This window comes from Dermacentor variabilis, chromosome 1, assembly GCF_050947875.1.
Source record: "Dermacentor variabilis isolate Ectoservices chromosome 1, ASM5094787v1, whole genome shotgun sequence".
Classification (NCBI taxonomy): domain Eukaryota; kingdom Metazoa; phylum Arthropoda; class Arachnida; order Ixodida; family Ixodidae; genus Dermacentor; species Dermacentor variabilis.
This window is the reverse complement of record NC_134568.1, coordinates 9,303,419-9,320,178: the sequence shown is the minus strand read 5'-3', so window position 1 is coordinate 9,320,178 and position 16,760 is coordinate 9,303,419. Positions and strand designations below refer to the sequence as shown.

At 45.9% G+C, this 16,760-nt stretch overlaps 1 protein-coding gene across 3 annotated transcripts in view; it reads left to right on the top strand.

Annotated features, from left to right (window-relative positions):
* LOC142575276 (caspase-1-like) overlaps window positions 1–16,760 on the top strand; it is a 69,777-nt gene that overhangs the window by 16,156 nt on the left and 36,861 nt on the right. For all 3 annotated transcript variants that reach the window (XR_012826619.1, XR_012826618.1, XM_075684509.1), the window contains exon 5: window positions 718–893. Coding sequence is in view for 1 of the 3 variants with exons in the window: in XM_075684509.1 (XP_075540624.1) it covers window positions 718–893 (176 nt within the window). In the remaining 2 variants the exon portion in view is untranslated. The remainder of the gene's footprint in view (window positions 1–717; window positions 894–16,760) is intronic.

The window sequence follows — 16,760 nt, the reverse complement described above, 5'->3', positions numbered from 1 at the left end:
CCCTTGCTGTCTAAAGTGTGAGCTATTGCAGAATGTTATAAGCCATTAGGTGGAGACACCTGGTGCCAGTGTGGTAGATGCTGGCATGATTTAATGCCCTTTGCTTGTTTGAGGTTTGCTGTTCTGGGCAGCTGTAACATGGATGGAGAGCCAGGTTATCAGTGATCATATTTGGAATTTGGGTAGAACATAAAAAGCAACATCTGAACATATAATCGGCAGTTGCTTCTGGTGTTATCAACATAAGTGTAGTGCTGCTGCATTATAGCCTAACTGCAATGAAAGTTTGGACTGTGTAAAAAGCCTAGTTTGAGATAGTGTAGATAACTAATAACCACCGCGCAAACTTGTGCATTTGAAATACAAGTGAATACGCCACAGAAACCCCACTTCTTTAATATTTTAAGTATTTTCACATCCCTAGTTTCCTATCCCCAACTGATTTTGTGGAAGTTAAATTTCATTGCAGTTGACCTAGCTTTTATAGTGAGCCCATACGGCTGTCCACTTAACAAACTAGTCAGAATTAACTGTCAAACAATAATTTGGTAAAACTTTTTTTAGTTGTCCGGTAAAGTAGAAATATTATTTAAAATTCATATATTTCAGCTGTTGCCCATTTACACTTACTAGAATGGGAAGGGTAGGAGCTAAAGCTCCTTGTTAACCCAGCTCCTCAGATGGAAGTAAACTATAAGTACTTTACCTTTTTTGCAGTGGGCAAACAAGACTACACAGATGATGACTGCTTTGTCTGCTGCATCCTGACACATGGTGACCGTGATGTTCTTTATGCAACTGATGGAAAGTTCCCTGTAGACAGCGTAATGGACCCTTTTCGTGGTGACGTTTGCCCCAGTCTGCTCGGCAAGCCCAAGCTGTTCTTCATTCAGGTTAGCAGCTTTCAATTTTCATACAAGTAATAGTTCATTAATCTGGCTCCAGTTAATGTTTCTTTTATTTAAACGGAGCTTAGTTAAAGGTCCCACCCGTGGCAGTCCGTATCTGAGTGGTTCGTCTTACATTTTATTTGGATTAAAAAAATATATATATGGTGCACAGTAGATAATTTTTTCTACGATAATGCCTTTGCATGTTACCTGCATATTGCCAGCTGTAAAGTCACATCGGAGTGATTACAAATGTGTGAAATGCTGCATTTTTAGGCAGGATGAGTATAATAATTAGAAAAATAAGTGGCCTAGTGGCATAGTGACCTGGTTTAAGCCTTCCGCTTAAACCAGGTCACTATGGCAAAAGCAAAGGTAGAACCATTTTTGTTTGTTAGCCTGGTGACCAAAGTCTGTTTGTCTGCTTGTGGCAGCTGCCACATTTTATATTTCTTCTCTTTTTAATTTTACGGTAGGCAGGCCCAGGTAAATGTGCAAAAGCTTTTTCCCATAAGGGGGGGGGGGAAGGCAGACAACTGTTTATTTATTTATTTATTCATTTATTTATTCAGTACCCTCAGGCACCAAAATTCATTACAGTGGGGGGAAGATCTTACAGACAGTTAGAAAGGTTCACAAAAGATTTTTTCTACACAATGCCTGAGGCAAAAAAGAAAAGTTCAACAAAAGTTACAGCAGTTTCAAAACATGTTAAGTATTTGCTCTGCCTTAGCGGTTGCATAGCCTGTTTCTGTCATGATAATTCTGGGGTGTGCCAAACACCTAGGTATTTAAACTGTCTATTACATTCAGGTCAAGAAGTGTTCTGATCCACTAGATCAATAACGCCGCACTGTGGTCGCGACGAGTGCAATTGTGCTCGGATTATTACTTTTGTTAATATATGTGAAAAAGCAGTGCCTTTATTATCATTATGTTCATTTTTGCGTGTATGATTCTTCATTGTATTGTAAATATTGACTGTATCTCCATTCCTTTGGGGGTTAACAGGATCAACAAACAAACAAACAAGCAAACATTGTTATTCAACGTGTAAGAGAAATTTAAAGAGTTCTTTCGAGTGAATGTCATGTTGACTGTTATGGTTAGGTTTAGCTGCATGCGCCACTTAGTACACCATTCACTTATTAGATTGAGGTCTTGCTGAATCAGGCTGGCATCATCCATGCTGCTAGTCACCCTATATAGCATGCAGTCATCTGCAAACAGCCCTAACTGTAATGTCAGACCTTTGCCTGTATCATTTATATGCGTACAATAAAGGCAGCAAAGGCCCCAGGACAGAGCCCTGAGGCACACTGGACGTAACATCTTGCAGGTGGGACTGAACCCCATTTATAACCATGAACTGCCGGCACAGGGGAAGATATTCTTTAACCCATGATGCAACCTGTGGGTGAATTTTATATTTAAGAACTTTTCCTATGAGCACTGTATGGGGTACCATGTCGAAAGTCTTCCTGAAATCGAGGAAGATAAATTCAACTGAAACCCCTTTATCCAAAGCAGGAGCAATATTGTTTGTGTATTATAACAACTTTGTAACACCAGAAAACCCTTATGAAATCCATGTTGGCAGGGCGTAATCACAGAATTAGTATTAAAATTAACTACAATGCTTGTGAATAGAATATGCTCTAGTATTTTACATGCAGTGGATGTCAGTGATATTGGACTGTAGTTTTAAATGTCGCTTCTAGGGCCATACTTGTGAACAGGGACCATAATACCCGTTTTCCAGTAATCAGGAAGGGAGAAACCTGTCGGAAACTTATGTTTGGGCACCAGGAGACAGTGATGTTGTTAGAGGTGTAACGCCCTGTTGAAAGCATTGATTTTTGACCTAGCATTAGCAGTGTTTCATAAAAAAAAATTACTTTAATACCTCTACTATATGCTAAATCTTCATTATGATGACGTTGCATCCGAAGCAAAAATGCATTTGTTATACAGTCAGACCTCATCAATTCGAACTTCCGGTTTATTTGAACTAACGCTGTGGTCCCGTCAAAGTTATGTGTATTCCAATGGGTGAAAACGCCTGGTAATTCGAATGCGGAAGCATTTGCACCAGTTAATTTGAACATACCGCGCTCCACCAGTGCTCTCAGCAGCACGCCAAATCATGCGGTGGCACCCCCGACCAGCATTGCTCCGACTCCGCCATAGAGGAAAAGCTTAGGAGAGCCCTGAACGCCACACCTGTGGTTCCGTATAAAGTCCAAGGGCGATAACACTGTCGCCGTGCGCCCTACACTGTATCTGCGAGTGCAAGCGTGCGAGGGGAGCAGACGACTGCGGCTCAATCTCGCCCGCGGAAAAGACGGAGCAGGAAGGAAGCGTGCTGTCTTCCGTCCTGTGCGAGGCACGCAACGTTGCGAGTCACCAAGGGGAGGGTGGAAGAGGGGGGTTCTACTCTGGCTGTAACTGCACATGTGGTGGCTGTGCGCGTTCATGCGGCCATATCTTGAGAGGGATTTGCATTGGGGGCAGAGTCTAGGTGCGTCAACAACTCGTAGCTTTGTGCATGCTGTGTGTCCTCCGTGCTCAATTTACGTTGAAGCGATAGACAGCACGAATGTCACTTAGCTCGCTGCTGCTGCTGCATTTTTTTTTTTAATTATGGGGGTTTAACGTGCCAAAACCGCTTTCTGATTATGAGGCACGCTGTAGTGGAACACTCCGGAAATTTCGACCACCTGGGGTTCTTTAACGTGCACCTAAATCTAAGTACACGGGTGTTTTCGCATTTTGCCCCCATCGAAATGCGGCCGCTGTGGCTGGGATTCGATCCTGCGACCTCGTGCTCAGCAACCCAACACCATAGCCACGGAGCTGCTGCATTTGCTCATGCCAGTGTTTTGACAGCGAGTTTCTGCGGTCATCGAGTGAGATGTGTTAATGTTTGCTTGTGTGTGCGTGACACCATGCTTGTTAATTTAGTTAGTATTCCTGTGTTTACAAGCTTATATGGCAGATAAAACCAAGAAAAAATCCGAAGCGTGCACACAACTTTGAATTTGGCGTAATCAGTTCCCTAAGAAAGGTACTAACAGAGGGGCCATACATATAAAGCTCAGTTTGCACATTAGTCTTTGTGCATGGCGTTGTGCCCACGATGTACACCCCCTATTTGTTTTAATAAACAATTAATAGATGCGCTTCGTACGTGCTGTTCTCATCTCTGTGTTCAACTTTGAAGCGCTGCTTTTTAAACACAACTACAGTCAACGACCGATTTTTCGGACCCTCTAGGGAACGTAAAAACGTCCGAAAATTCAGGCAGTCCGAAAAAATGAATGCATGCAAAAAAAAAACGCACCCTTTTTATTTTTTTCTCAGATCTAGAGGTAAAGGGCCAAGTAACAGGCTTCCGAAACCGTGCCACAGCATCAGTGAAGTGGCTATAAAAAGAGGCGTTCAAAAACTCTGTATGCAGCCGACTGCCGGTTTATTATGTACATGTGCATCGTCGGGCAGCCGGTGTTTTTGCTGCAGTGGCTTGAAGAACTTGTTGATTGTTGTTTTGACGGCGTTCCGGTTGCATGCGATCATATTCGCCTCGATCTGAGCAAGAGTCATGTCACCACAGTACACCAAGAGTCAACAGTGCTCGCGTCAACTCGGCGCCTGTAGGTGGCGCAGGCATTGGCTCCTCATTTTCAACATCGGAGTCTTCTGAATCCCCCACAACCCGACGGACTATTTCCTCGTCAGTCAGTTCTGCGCGGAAGTCGAGCTCGATGTCAGCGTCAACAAACTGTTCAAAAGTTATTTCCGTGGGTATGGAAACCCCAGCAGAGCGGAGGTCGTTGATCACCTCGTCCGACGGTACTGCTTTCCGCGCTTCGATGCCATCGGCGAGGACGACGAAGACGGAGTGGGCGCCATCGAAGGCAAGCGAAATCCTCAAGTTGTGAACAGTGGAGTTCGCTGACGAGCGTCGAAGTACCTAGGCCTAGCGTCGCAGAGCACACTTGACACAATAGACAACCACACACCACGCTAGCCAAAACGTGGCCTGCGCAAACAAACAAACAAAATGGCGCCGCTCCGGAAACTCCGCCGGAGGCGGAAGTGCAGCTATGGTGGCTAGAAGGAGAGGTGTCAGCATCGGTGCGCCGGAGAGGGAGCGAGAATTCATCCAGATGCGGCGGCGCTGCTGTCGGCTCCGAGGTGCACCCCGCGCGCGTGCGCGCGCGTAGCAGCCGCTTTTCGTAGCAGCTATTTCACGATACCGTGCGGATCACAACAACGGCTAGTTGGCATACTTTTCTGACGGCTCGCTGCAAAGCGTGTGTTGGGACTGATACAGATGTTTGAACTTGCTTCCATATGTAGTAGCTGCGTGCGCCGCTGGCACCTCGAAGTGCTGGAAGATAGTGAATCAAATAACTTGCCGTGAGCTTGTCACCGAAACAACGTCAGTGCAGTTTTCGCTTTGATGCCGCAGTGTTCTCCATGACGCCTCAATTCAGGTAGAAGCATCAGCAGTAATTCTTCAATGCTTTATTTTGATGACTTGCACATCGAAAAGCAAGTATTTCGTACAAGCTTTAATAAGCAAGACATTTATTTTGACTCTTACAACTGAACATCAAAGCACCATCAAAAGAAAATAAACAGGAAATATGCATAAATGTAGGGGAGAACTGCAAGTTATACAAAACTCAGCTAAAGGAAGTAAAAAGAACAGTCAATATGCAATGCCAAAATGGGCGTACACACATGGCATTGAGATTTTATTGACAAACACAGATGCAGTCATAAACCAGTTTATGAAAATTGATTTCTACCTATGTCAAACACGGCCAGATTGTGACATCAAATTTGCTAAGGGGACCTTTGTAACAATGTGAATAAGACATTACTAAAGAGTCACAACCTGCTGAGCACGAGGTCGCGGGATCGAGTCCCCGCCACGGCGGCCGCATATCGATGGGGGCGAAATGCGAAAACACCCGTGCACTTGGATTTAGGTGTACGTTAAAGAACCCCAGGTGGTCGAAATTTTCGGAGTCCTCCACTACGGCGTGCCTAATAATCAGAAAGTGGTTTTGGCATGTAAAACCCAATAATTTTTTTTAAAGAGTCACAACAGACGACATAATTTGCGTAATGTACAATAACATAAAAAAAAAAACCTTGTTGGTTGTGTTAATGTTGTGAAAGTTATGTAGTGCGTCTTAACTTCAAGAACTTCATCTTTTCTCTCTTTTTTTGGTTGGACGCATTTTCTCCAGCTACAAGAAAATGCATCCTTGTCAGTGTGAAGAAGCGAATGATTTGGTTCGTAACATCCAATTTGTGCTGCTCACAACCGACCATATTCAACCTCTTCACAGACAGGCAAGAGATGAGGTCCATGATGCTATCAGTTTTCAACTTGTTGAAACTGAAGCAATAGGTAAAAGCATCCTCCATAGCTTTCACCAGGTCTGCTAGGGACTCAGAGGGGTACAGGAGGCCACCTCTATCCATGTAGCGTGTGAGGCATGACTCTGCCGGAAATAAGCTCGAGTCCTCTGTGTTAAGCAACAGCCTGCTACATTCGTTGCACTTTGTCTTTTTCAACATCTTCCGGGCCACATAGCCACTGATGTAATAAGTGATCCGGGAGTCACTTTTTTGTCCAACAATTTCGGCGTGGTCAGGGAGTGCTTCACATGCCACAATCATTTCATGAACGTCATTGAGACGCCCCACATCTAGGAGCTCATCCAGCTTATTCTGTAGATTCATGGGATTAGTGCGAATGCCCGGACTTAGAAGGCTGCTCAGAACTGCTGGAGGAATGTTGCCACTGGAGGGTGACTGCGCTAAGCTGTAAAAACTGAGGCAATTTAGAGATATCAAAAATTGTGTCAGTGTAGGGTGATCATTGGAGCCAGACATTTGCCTCAGTATCCCGAAGAGGTTTTCAAGCGCGTCTTGGCACAAACGAGAAGTCATCAAGTACTTAAACCCCAGGCTTTTCGTGACATAGAGCAGGATGGAAAGTGTGCTGGTAAGAGTAACACGAAGTCCTTCGGCTGTTGATTCGCTCAGGAACCCACCCTGCTTAGGCACAGCTTTTTCCCAGGTCGCTAAAAACTCCAGAAAGCGTTTGATGCTTGCTACTTCTTTACTGTCTGGTCTTAAACCTCGCTTTGAGTATCTTGATCTCATGGCATCGATGAGGTCTCTCATCATAGAGACAAATGCAGAAGTAGCCTTGGTACAGCCAGTGCCATAGCAGTGTTCCACTTGTTTTAGACATACAGGCCCCTTAAAACTTCATCACTGAAGAAGGTGAACGCCAAGTTGACCCGCATTTTTTCGAAGCCATTAGGCTGGCAAACAGCCATGGTGACGTGCGGCATTGCCCTGAGTGTCACAGAACTGGAAGTGTCGCATTTGCAGGCCTCCTTTACATATTCGCTGCTAACTCGACCATCTGGCGTTAAGAGCCCTTTGCAGGTTACAGCATTACGCACACATTTCACCAGGTGGGGGAAATCTGACAAAAAATGCAAATACCGACTTGGATCCACTGGGTGCTTTACTTTGCACACTGTCTTTTCGAGCTTCCCACTTACACCAAAAATTTTCCACATGCTGCGGTTCCACACAGCCCCGTCGCATGTTACAAAATCCACGAAGAGCCCCGATTTCTCGGCACAAATCACAGCGTCAACAATGATCTTGGCCAGAACATCTGCCTTTACATTGCTTCGCGCACCAAATGCACCGAGAATTTGTTGCCATTTGCCTGTGAATGGCTGAAACAAAATTACAAGGCCATGGTCACATTTAGCATCTTCTTGCCCTGGTGAGCTGTACTTGCCGAGGTCAATGAAACCGTCAACTTGCCCTTTGCTGTTTACAGTCAAGTTTTCGGACAGTTTCATTTCATCCACGAGTATGCCGCCGTGCCGGTGATATGGATCAATAGTGCGTGCTTTCTCTGCAATAGCTGTGAGCACTTCTTCATTAAAGCCAAAACCACTTTTATATTTACGGACATAAGTACGCAGACACGAAGGGCTCGGTACAACCATGATCTTGAGCTTACGAATGTGCTCATAAAGACGGGGGCTTTTCATATGCATCACAATGCATTCAAGGATCCACTCTTGCTGAAATATCATCCCATTTGTTTTTCTCCTTTTCGATGCTTCGAAGCATTCACGTACCTGCACTTGTTGCTTTTTTGGCAGGCTTTTCAACTTCTCTTCAAAACTAGAGCTACTTATGGCTTCGTTGTCCTGTTTCATCTTTTCTATGGTCTCACTCAACTTTGCAATGCTGCGCTTTTGCCGTCGCAGCTGCGCATTCTTTCGTGTTAGCTTCTGTGTGAGGTTAGCTCTTGCCCGTCTCGCTTTTGTGCGCTTATAGTATGCCTGATTTATCAACAGCTTACGAAGGTACTTGCACTGCAAGCATAGGCTTCTATTTTGGACTGTCCCACAACACGTAAGACTGTGCAGTTTCCCTCCATGGAGTCTGTGCTTTGTTTTTATTTGCGCACTTTGAATTCCTGGTTCCATTTCAAACCCCTCGCAAGGAATCATGGCATCCATCTGGAACAGGAGGTCCTTAACATCACTAATGCTGTCGACATCCACTGTTTTTACAAGATTACCCTGTACATATGCCGTGCAATGAAAGGTTGAGGCATTACTTGAACACAAAAGTAACTTTTCAAAGCACAGAGTTCCACCACTTGACGCACACACAGAGAACGCCACAACGTCCCTGTCGTTTGGGATTAGGTGTTTCGCCCAGTACTTACTTGGAAGGTCGCCTTGCGTCACACCCTCCAAGATATTGTAGACGCCGTTACAGTTCGAATTTGATGAAACGTCGGTTTCAGCACTCTGCGGCTCCTCGTGAATGGAGTCAACCTTTCTTCGCTTGGAAGTCGCACCTCCATTGGACAACACTGTCTTTCTTTTTGGAGGCAGCTTCTTTGAGAGGTAAGCAGGCACATTTGGAAATATCGTGGGAATCGCGTCGTCTGTCAGTATAGGGCGATCACGGGGGATTTCCACAGGCTCGCCGTTGATAACATGCTTGAAGCTACGAATAATGAATCTCTCGTCGAAATGAGCCTCGCACACAACGCAGTTTTTCTCCAATGGCTTGTCAGCACGAGGAATCGCGCGCTCCCAGGCCTTGCGTCGTTCATCGTCAACAGGGACAGCGAAGAGAGACGCTTTCTTCCCTTGTTTGCGGGCCGAAACATACCCCGCTTTGCATCCAGGTGCAAAACGGTGTCTTTGCTGCTTAGACATCACTGTGGCATGGCCACGTCGGTACGTAGCCATCCCAAACAAATTCAAACAAGCACACCGCAGACGCTGCGAGAACACGTGTCCGTACCTGTCTATAGGCGACGAAACGTGCAGCGACGGCGGTCGGCGGGTGCTCTCGACGGATCTCGGTAGCGACATGCACACCGCCCCGCGGCGGCATGAAACACTAGCACGCCTCCGATCACGGCGCGACCGCGACGATGCAAACACCTCTCCTTCTAGATAGTGCGGCGATGAACATAGCCAGCGTGGCCAGACCAAATCGGTGTGTGACGACTAGATTCGGCTAGTTGTGGTTCAAAGCGGTGATATGCTTCGGCTGCAAGTGGATTTCCTTCTCAAGGGCGCTGCGCGAGGAGCCAAAAGACCTTCCGTCCGTCAAAAAGTCCGGAAAATCGGACGGCGGGGGGTTCGAGCGTCCGAAACTTCAGATGTCCTTATACATTGATTCTATGGGGCTCGTGGCGGTGCCGCGAAGGCGTCCGAAATATCAGGCATGTCCGAAAATTTGGGCGTCCGAAAATTCAGTCGTTGACTGTATGATATTCCCACTAGCCCTAATACAAGTCTTAATCAGTAAAACTACTATTGCTTCGTATAGCTGTCCACTAATTTGCTATCTTTTAAGAGATTCAATACATACAAGCATTTGTCTCGCAAACCGGATTTATTTCAAGGGAATTTTCCATGTCTCAATAATTTCTCTCATCGTATTCGAGTGCTGATTGCCGTGTTATAGTTTGTTAACGAAGCTTCCCCGCAAGCCTAAATATTGTAAGGCAGTTTGTCGTGTGCGTATCATGGACACGCATGCTTATATCGCCTTCCGTTTCTCTACCACGGTTGCGCTTTAAAACCACGGCGCTGCAAGTTTGCTTCACAGACTTTCCTTTCCTTCCCTCTTCTCCGCCCTTAAACTGGCTCTCTTAACTACTACACGCACAGACAAAGCAACAGCGCGCGCTTTAGATCCTATAGATGAGATTGTCGACTGTCGCGGACAACATCAGTAACTTTCCACATAAGTATGAGGCTCGGAGCAGGAGCTATGGCGCTTGAAAGTAACCATTGGCTTGACGAACCAACCGACTGAGCTACCTTTCCGGGCAACATTGAAGGATCACGAGTTCAAATCACATGTTATGTTCCTTTTTTTTCCCCCTTTTTTTTCTTTCTTTTTAATGTATTTTCCTTCATTTTATCACTGTACCGAAACCCTCCTAAAAAAAAAATTATATATCCTCAATTATGTGTGGCCACACATGTGCAGGTCATAAATACCAGGTTCTCTAGCCGAGTGCCATCCATGCGGTATAACCGAGCTCAGATTGGTCCAGCTTGACTGATCAAATAGGGCACCACTGTAGGTTAAATGAGGCGTACAACTCCTGCGGGACCCGCCGTGGTTGCTCAGTGGTTATGGTGTTAGACTGCTGAGCACGAGGTCGCGGGATCGGACCCCGGCCACGGCGGCTGCATTTCGATGGGGGCGAAATGCGAAAACACCCGTGTACTTAGAATTAGGTGCACGTTAAAGAACCCCAGGTGGTCGAAATTTTCGGAGTCCTCCACTACGGCGTGCATAATCAGAAAGTGGTTTTGTCACGCAAAACCCCATAATTCAATTTTTAATTTAACTCCTGCGGGGACGGTAGAGTATCCGTCTCCAGTGCAAGAGGACCGTGATTCAAATCCCGGTGCCGCGCAATTCTCCACCGGAAAATACAAAAAAAAAAAACCGTGTGTTGAGAAAATTGCACAAACAGGCCTGGAGTGCGGCCTGATCCTGGTGACCAGAACCGGTAACGCACTCTCTCACCAGAGCAGGATTGGCCACCCTGGTGCAGTACTTGGCCACAACCTCCTATATGAATACAACAATCAAACCCCGGCCCTCAGTCCCCAGCAGCCGCGAAGCAACTGACCACGGCGGCGGTCAGATCTGTGACGCTGCAGAGGGTGCTAAAAATACCTGGCTCCGGACAGGCCGCCATTGGAATCTGAACCTGGCAACGTTAGAACGCTATCTAGTGAGGCGAGTCTAGCAGTGTTATTGGAGGAATTAGAGGGTAGTAAATGGGATATAATAGGGCTCAGTGAGGTTAGGAGGACAAAAGAAGCATATACAGTGCTAAAAAGCGGGCATGTACTGTGTTACCGGGGCTTAGCGGAGAGACGAGAACTAGGAGTCGGATTCCTGATTAACAAGGAAATAGCTGGTAACATACAGGAATTCTATAGCATTAACGAGAGGGTGGCAGGTCTTGTGAAACTTAATAAGAGGTACAAATTGAAGGTGGTACAAGTCTATGCCCCTACATGCAGTCATGATGACCAGGAAGTCGAAAGTTTTTATGAAGACGTGGAATCGGCGATGGGTAAAGTCAAAACAAAATACACTATACTGATGGGCGATTTCAATGCCAGGGTAGGCAAGAAGCAGGCTGGGGACAAGTCAGTGGGGGAATATGGCATAGGCTCTAGGAATAGCAGAGGAGAATTATTAGTAGAGTTTGCAGAACAGAATAATATGCGGATAATGAACACCTTTTTCCGCAAGCGGGTTAGTCGAAAGTGGACGTGGAGGAGCCCGAATGGTGAGACTAGAAATGAAATCGACCTCATACTCTGCGCGAACCCTGGCATCATACAAGATGTAGACGTGCTCGGCAAGGTACTCTGCAGTGACCATAGGATGATAAGAACTCGAATTAGCCTAGACTTGAGGAGGGAACGGAAGAAACTGGTACACAAGAAGCCAATCAATGAGTTAGCGGTAAGAGGGAAACTAGAGGAATTCCGGATCAAGCTACAGAACAGGTATTCGGCTTTAACTCAGGAAGAGGACCTTAGTGTTGAAGCAATGAACGACTATCTCATGGGCATCATTAAGGAGTGCGCAATAGAAGTCGGTGGTAACGCCGTTAGACAGGAAACCAGTAAGCTATCGCAGGAGACGAAAGATCTGATCAAGAAACGCCAATGTATGAAAGCCTCTAACCCTACAGCTAGAATAGAACTGGCAGAACTTTCTAAGTTAATCAACAAGCGTAAGACAGCGGACATCAGGAACTATAATATGGATAGAATTGAACAGGCTCTCAGGAACGGAGGAAGCCTAAAAACAGTGAAGAAGAAACTAGGAATAGGCAAGAATCAGATGTGTGCGTTAAGAGACAAAGCCGGCAATATCGTTACTAATATGGATGAGATAGTTCAAGTGGCTGAGGAGTTCTATAGAGATTTATACAGTACCAGTGGCACCCACGACGATAGTGGAGGAGAGAATAGCCTAGAGGAATTCGAAATCCCACAGGTAACGCCAGAAGAAGTAAAGAAAGCCTTAGGAGCTATGCAAAGGGGGAAGGCAGCTGGGGAGGATCAGGTAACAGCAGATTTGTTGAAGGATGGTGGTCAGATTGTTCTAGAGAAACTGGCCACCCTGTATACGCAATGCCTCATAACCTCGAGCATACCGGAATCTTGGAAGAACGCTAACATAATCCTAATCCATAAGAAAGGGGACGCCAAAGACTTGAAAAATTATAGACCGATCAGCTTACTGTCCGTTGCCTACAAAGTATTTACTAAGGTAATCGCAAATAGAATCAGGAACACCTTAGACTTCTGTCAACCAAAGGACCAGGCAGGATTCCGTAAAGGCTACTCAACAATAGACCATATTCACACTATCAATCAAGTGATAGAGAAATGTGCAGAATATAACCAACCCTTATATATAGCTTTCATTGATTACGAGAAAGCGTTTGATTCAGTCGAAACCTCAGCAGTCATGGAGGCATTATGGAATCAGGGTGTAGATGAGCCATATGTAAAGATACTGGAAGATATCTATAACGGCTCCACAGCCACCGTAGTCCTCCACAAAGAAAGCAACAAAATCCTTATAAAGAAAGGCGTCAGGCAGGGAGATACGATATCTCCAATGCTATTCACAGCATGTTTACAGGAGGTATTCAGAAGCCTGGAGTGGGAAGAATTGGGGATAAAAGTTGATGGAGAATACCTTAGCAACTTGCGATTCGCTGATGATATTGCCTTGCTTAGTAACTCAGGAGACCAATTGCAATGCATGCTCACTGACCTGGAGAGGCAAAGCAGAAGGGTGGGTCTGAAAATTAATCTGCAGAAAACTAAAGTATTGTTTAACAGTCTCGGAAGAGAACAGCAGTTTACGATAGGTAGCGAAGCACTGGAAGTGGTAAGGGAATACATCTACTTAGGGCAGGTAGTGACCACGGATCCGGATCACGAGACTGAAATAACCAGAAGAATAAGAATGGGCTGGGGTGCGTTTGGCAGGCATTCTCAAATCATGAACAGCAGGTTGCCACTATCCCTCAAAAGGAAAGTGTATAACAGCTGTGTGTTACCAGTACTCACATATGGGGCAGAAACCTGGAGGCTTATGAAAAGGGTTCTGCTGAAATTGAGGACGACGCAACGAGCTATGGAAAGAAGAATGATGGGTGTGACGTTAAGGGATAAGAAAAGAGCAGATTGGGTGAGGCAACAAACGCGGGTAAACGACATCTTAGTTGAAATCAAGAAAAAGAAATGGGCATGGGCCGGACATGTAATGAGGAGGGAAGATAACCGATGGTCACTAAGGGTTACGGACTGGATTCCAAGGGAAGGGATGCGTAGCAGGGGGCGGCAGAAAGTTAGGTGGGCGGATGACATTAAGACGTTTGCAGGGACAACATGGCCACAATTAGTACATGACCGGGGTAGTTGGAGAAGTATGGGAGAGGCCTTTGCCCTGCAGTGGGCGTAACTAGGCTGATGATGATGATGATGAATTTGCTATCATAGTCAATGCTTTGCCTTTCGAGCAAAACTGCGACTTTTTTTTTACAATGACGAGTCTAAACCGAGGCGTCCCGATGAAAAGGTTGTCGGAGCCACATCCGATTCTGTACAAGACTGACCTTAAATACATGTACAAGGATGCGAAGGCCACACCCAGTGCCTTATTCTCCTTATCTTTTGCATACGGCCATGCTGCAACAGAAGGAAGCACACCAACATGATTATGATCAGTGGCAACAACTTCGTCACCTTCATAAGACATGATGTGTTAAGAATGCAGGATGCAGAACATAAAGACAGCACCGATCAATCAGCAGACAAAAGAAAGAGCACGCGATCACACCGAGGGAAGCAGCGGCGGAGGCCCAGTGTGGCCTCGGCAAATCCGCCATGGCAATCTTGAGTAGCAGTAAGGGGCTTAAGTGGCAGAGGTAATTAGCGCCATCCATCAAGCTGGCGGTAAAGCAAATTCGCTTCCCTCCTGCCCCCCCTTGAAACTGCGCTCACCTTCCTGCCTCTAAACTTCCTCGCAACTCCCTCACCTTCGGTGGTTTCTGCGTGTCCCCGCCTCCACATTGGCCCAGCGGCAGCTTAGCCTGCTTCATGAAGTTTCATTTTCTGCCATCATTGGGAAGTGAGTGTTGGCCAGCGTGGGCAGTTTCATGGTCCTTGCTTGCTGTGTGCTTGTGTGCTGTGATATTTCACCACTCGCACCGTACGGGCATAGCGCTATGGTGCACGACTACTTCAAGAACAAATCTTTTAATTCGAACAAATTTTCAGGCCCCTTCGAGTTCGAATTATTGAGATTCGGCTGTAACTAATATTCATTACTGCAATACACACTCAAATAGGTTCAAAGTCACTATTGGGCCCAGGTAAATTAGCACCAGTGTGAACACTTCTAACGTGGAGAGATGTAATGTTGAAAAATGTGAGCCCTATTGTAATGTTGGTCGGATGTATAGTTATACTGTGGATTCATGTGTGAAAAACAGGTGCATCAAAAGAGACTTTTAAAAGCAAGACTCATGATGGGAACATTTGCTCCTGTACACACGAAGTCATTGTAGGCACACAATCGACAAACATGTGAACTTTGTTCTTAAGCACAAAAACTACGGTGTACATTTCCGTTGGTGTCATGTGTTGAGCAACCTCATCCCCTTTGGCCGTGCCAGCTAGTTTTCTGTTGGCGAAGGCGATGCAGGACGCCACTGCGGCTATGGGAATGTATGTGTGCGGGGTGCACATGAAGATGGCGGTAGCGTCAAACACCTGCCAAATGCCGGGGAGCAGCTCCGAAAGCTTTTCTCCCAGTAGTCATTGCCGGGAAGGACATAGGCTGGCCAAGAAGTGCTGTAGGGCTGTTGAGTGGTCCCCACACATTGTATTTGGCTTGGCAATTTTTTTATTGAGATACCAGTGCTAGGTAGTGGCACAAAGATGAAGGTGGCATACAGTGCCATCTTGTGGCATCTCTGTCTCGTGTCTCTTCCCTTACCACTGGTATCGCATAATAAGTGGTCCTCATTGGCAGTGTGAGTCCGCCATACCACAGTGTTTGGCGACGATTGCAGAGTGTTGCTTCGGTCAAAGTTTGATTTTTCTGGCTTCCTAGGGGCTGCGAAAATGTAGGAAAACTCTGGCAGTCCGAAAAAATTTATGCATACCTTTTACTGCCCCTAAGGGCTCAAATTGCCGTAGGCACTTTCGAAATAGCTCTGAAGGCCTGCCAGTACACTAGATGCATCGGCGCTCGTACTGTGAAAGGAGGCGGCAGCTGCATGCGTACTACATCCTGTGGCAGTGGCCCCCTTCCACTCTTAGTATACTTCACGGCCATACATCGCGTAGGCTTCACAACGTAAAAGCCGAGCTACATGGAGTGAAAAACCGGCATCGAAGCGATGAACTTCGCCTGGACACTCAGTGTCAAAAAATTTGATACCCGCCACTGACCTGGCTCGGACAGAAAAATGTTGCTCGGCGAACTTCACCGCCAAAAGCGGCATATGTGCTCGCCAGACATCGTGAGTAGTGACCTCGCTCTGACTTCTGGCGGTGCAAAAAGAGTGCAGTAAATCATGTCTAAAAGTGTATAGAAAGCTTGTATTCTGATTACTTGGAAATTGACAATGAATAATAGAATGAAAGCCCTTCTTATAATTTTTTTTTGTCTTGCAAGAACACATTCATCGTGTCTGACAAGACTGACGCTACGTGGCGAGTATGCTGCGGCATCCACCTGTTTTTAGCTCCATGTATTCCAAGCCATCGAACAATCAGCACCGTGCCACCGCTTCTATTTCTGTCACGTGAAGTTCGGCGTGAAAGTTCGTTCCATGTGGGCTGGCCCCCCTATAGTGTAGCAAAGCTTACTTTTAGGAACTGGCACTATGCAACAGTTGACCCTTGCCATGCTTTCAGCGCTTTGAAGCCATCAGCAAGAATGACAAAGAGCGGAGCCAGTGCCATTGCTGACAGCTGCGAATTTATTTATTTATTTATTTGAATACCCTCAAGGCCACAGGGCATTACAGAGGGGGTGGGTTAAATTGCAATGAGAAAGTATAACAAACAAAACAGACACACAAAAAATATTGCATCCTGATATATATCATGATCTACACGAAATAGTAGAACATATAGTGAGATAGTAGAATAAACAAAACAACAAAGACAAAAGCATCTAATTACATCTATACATAATACAGAA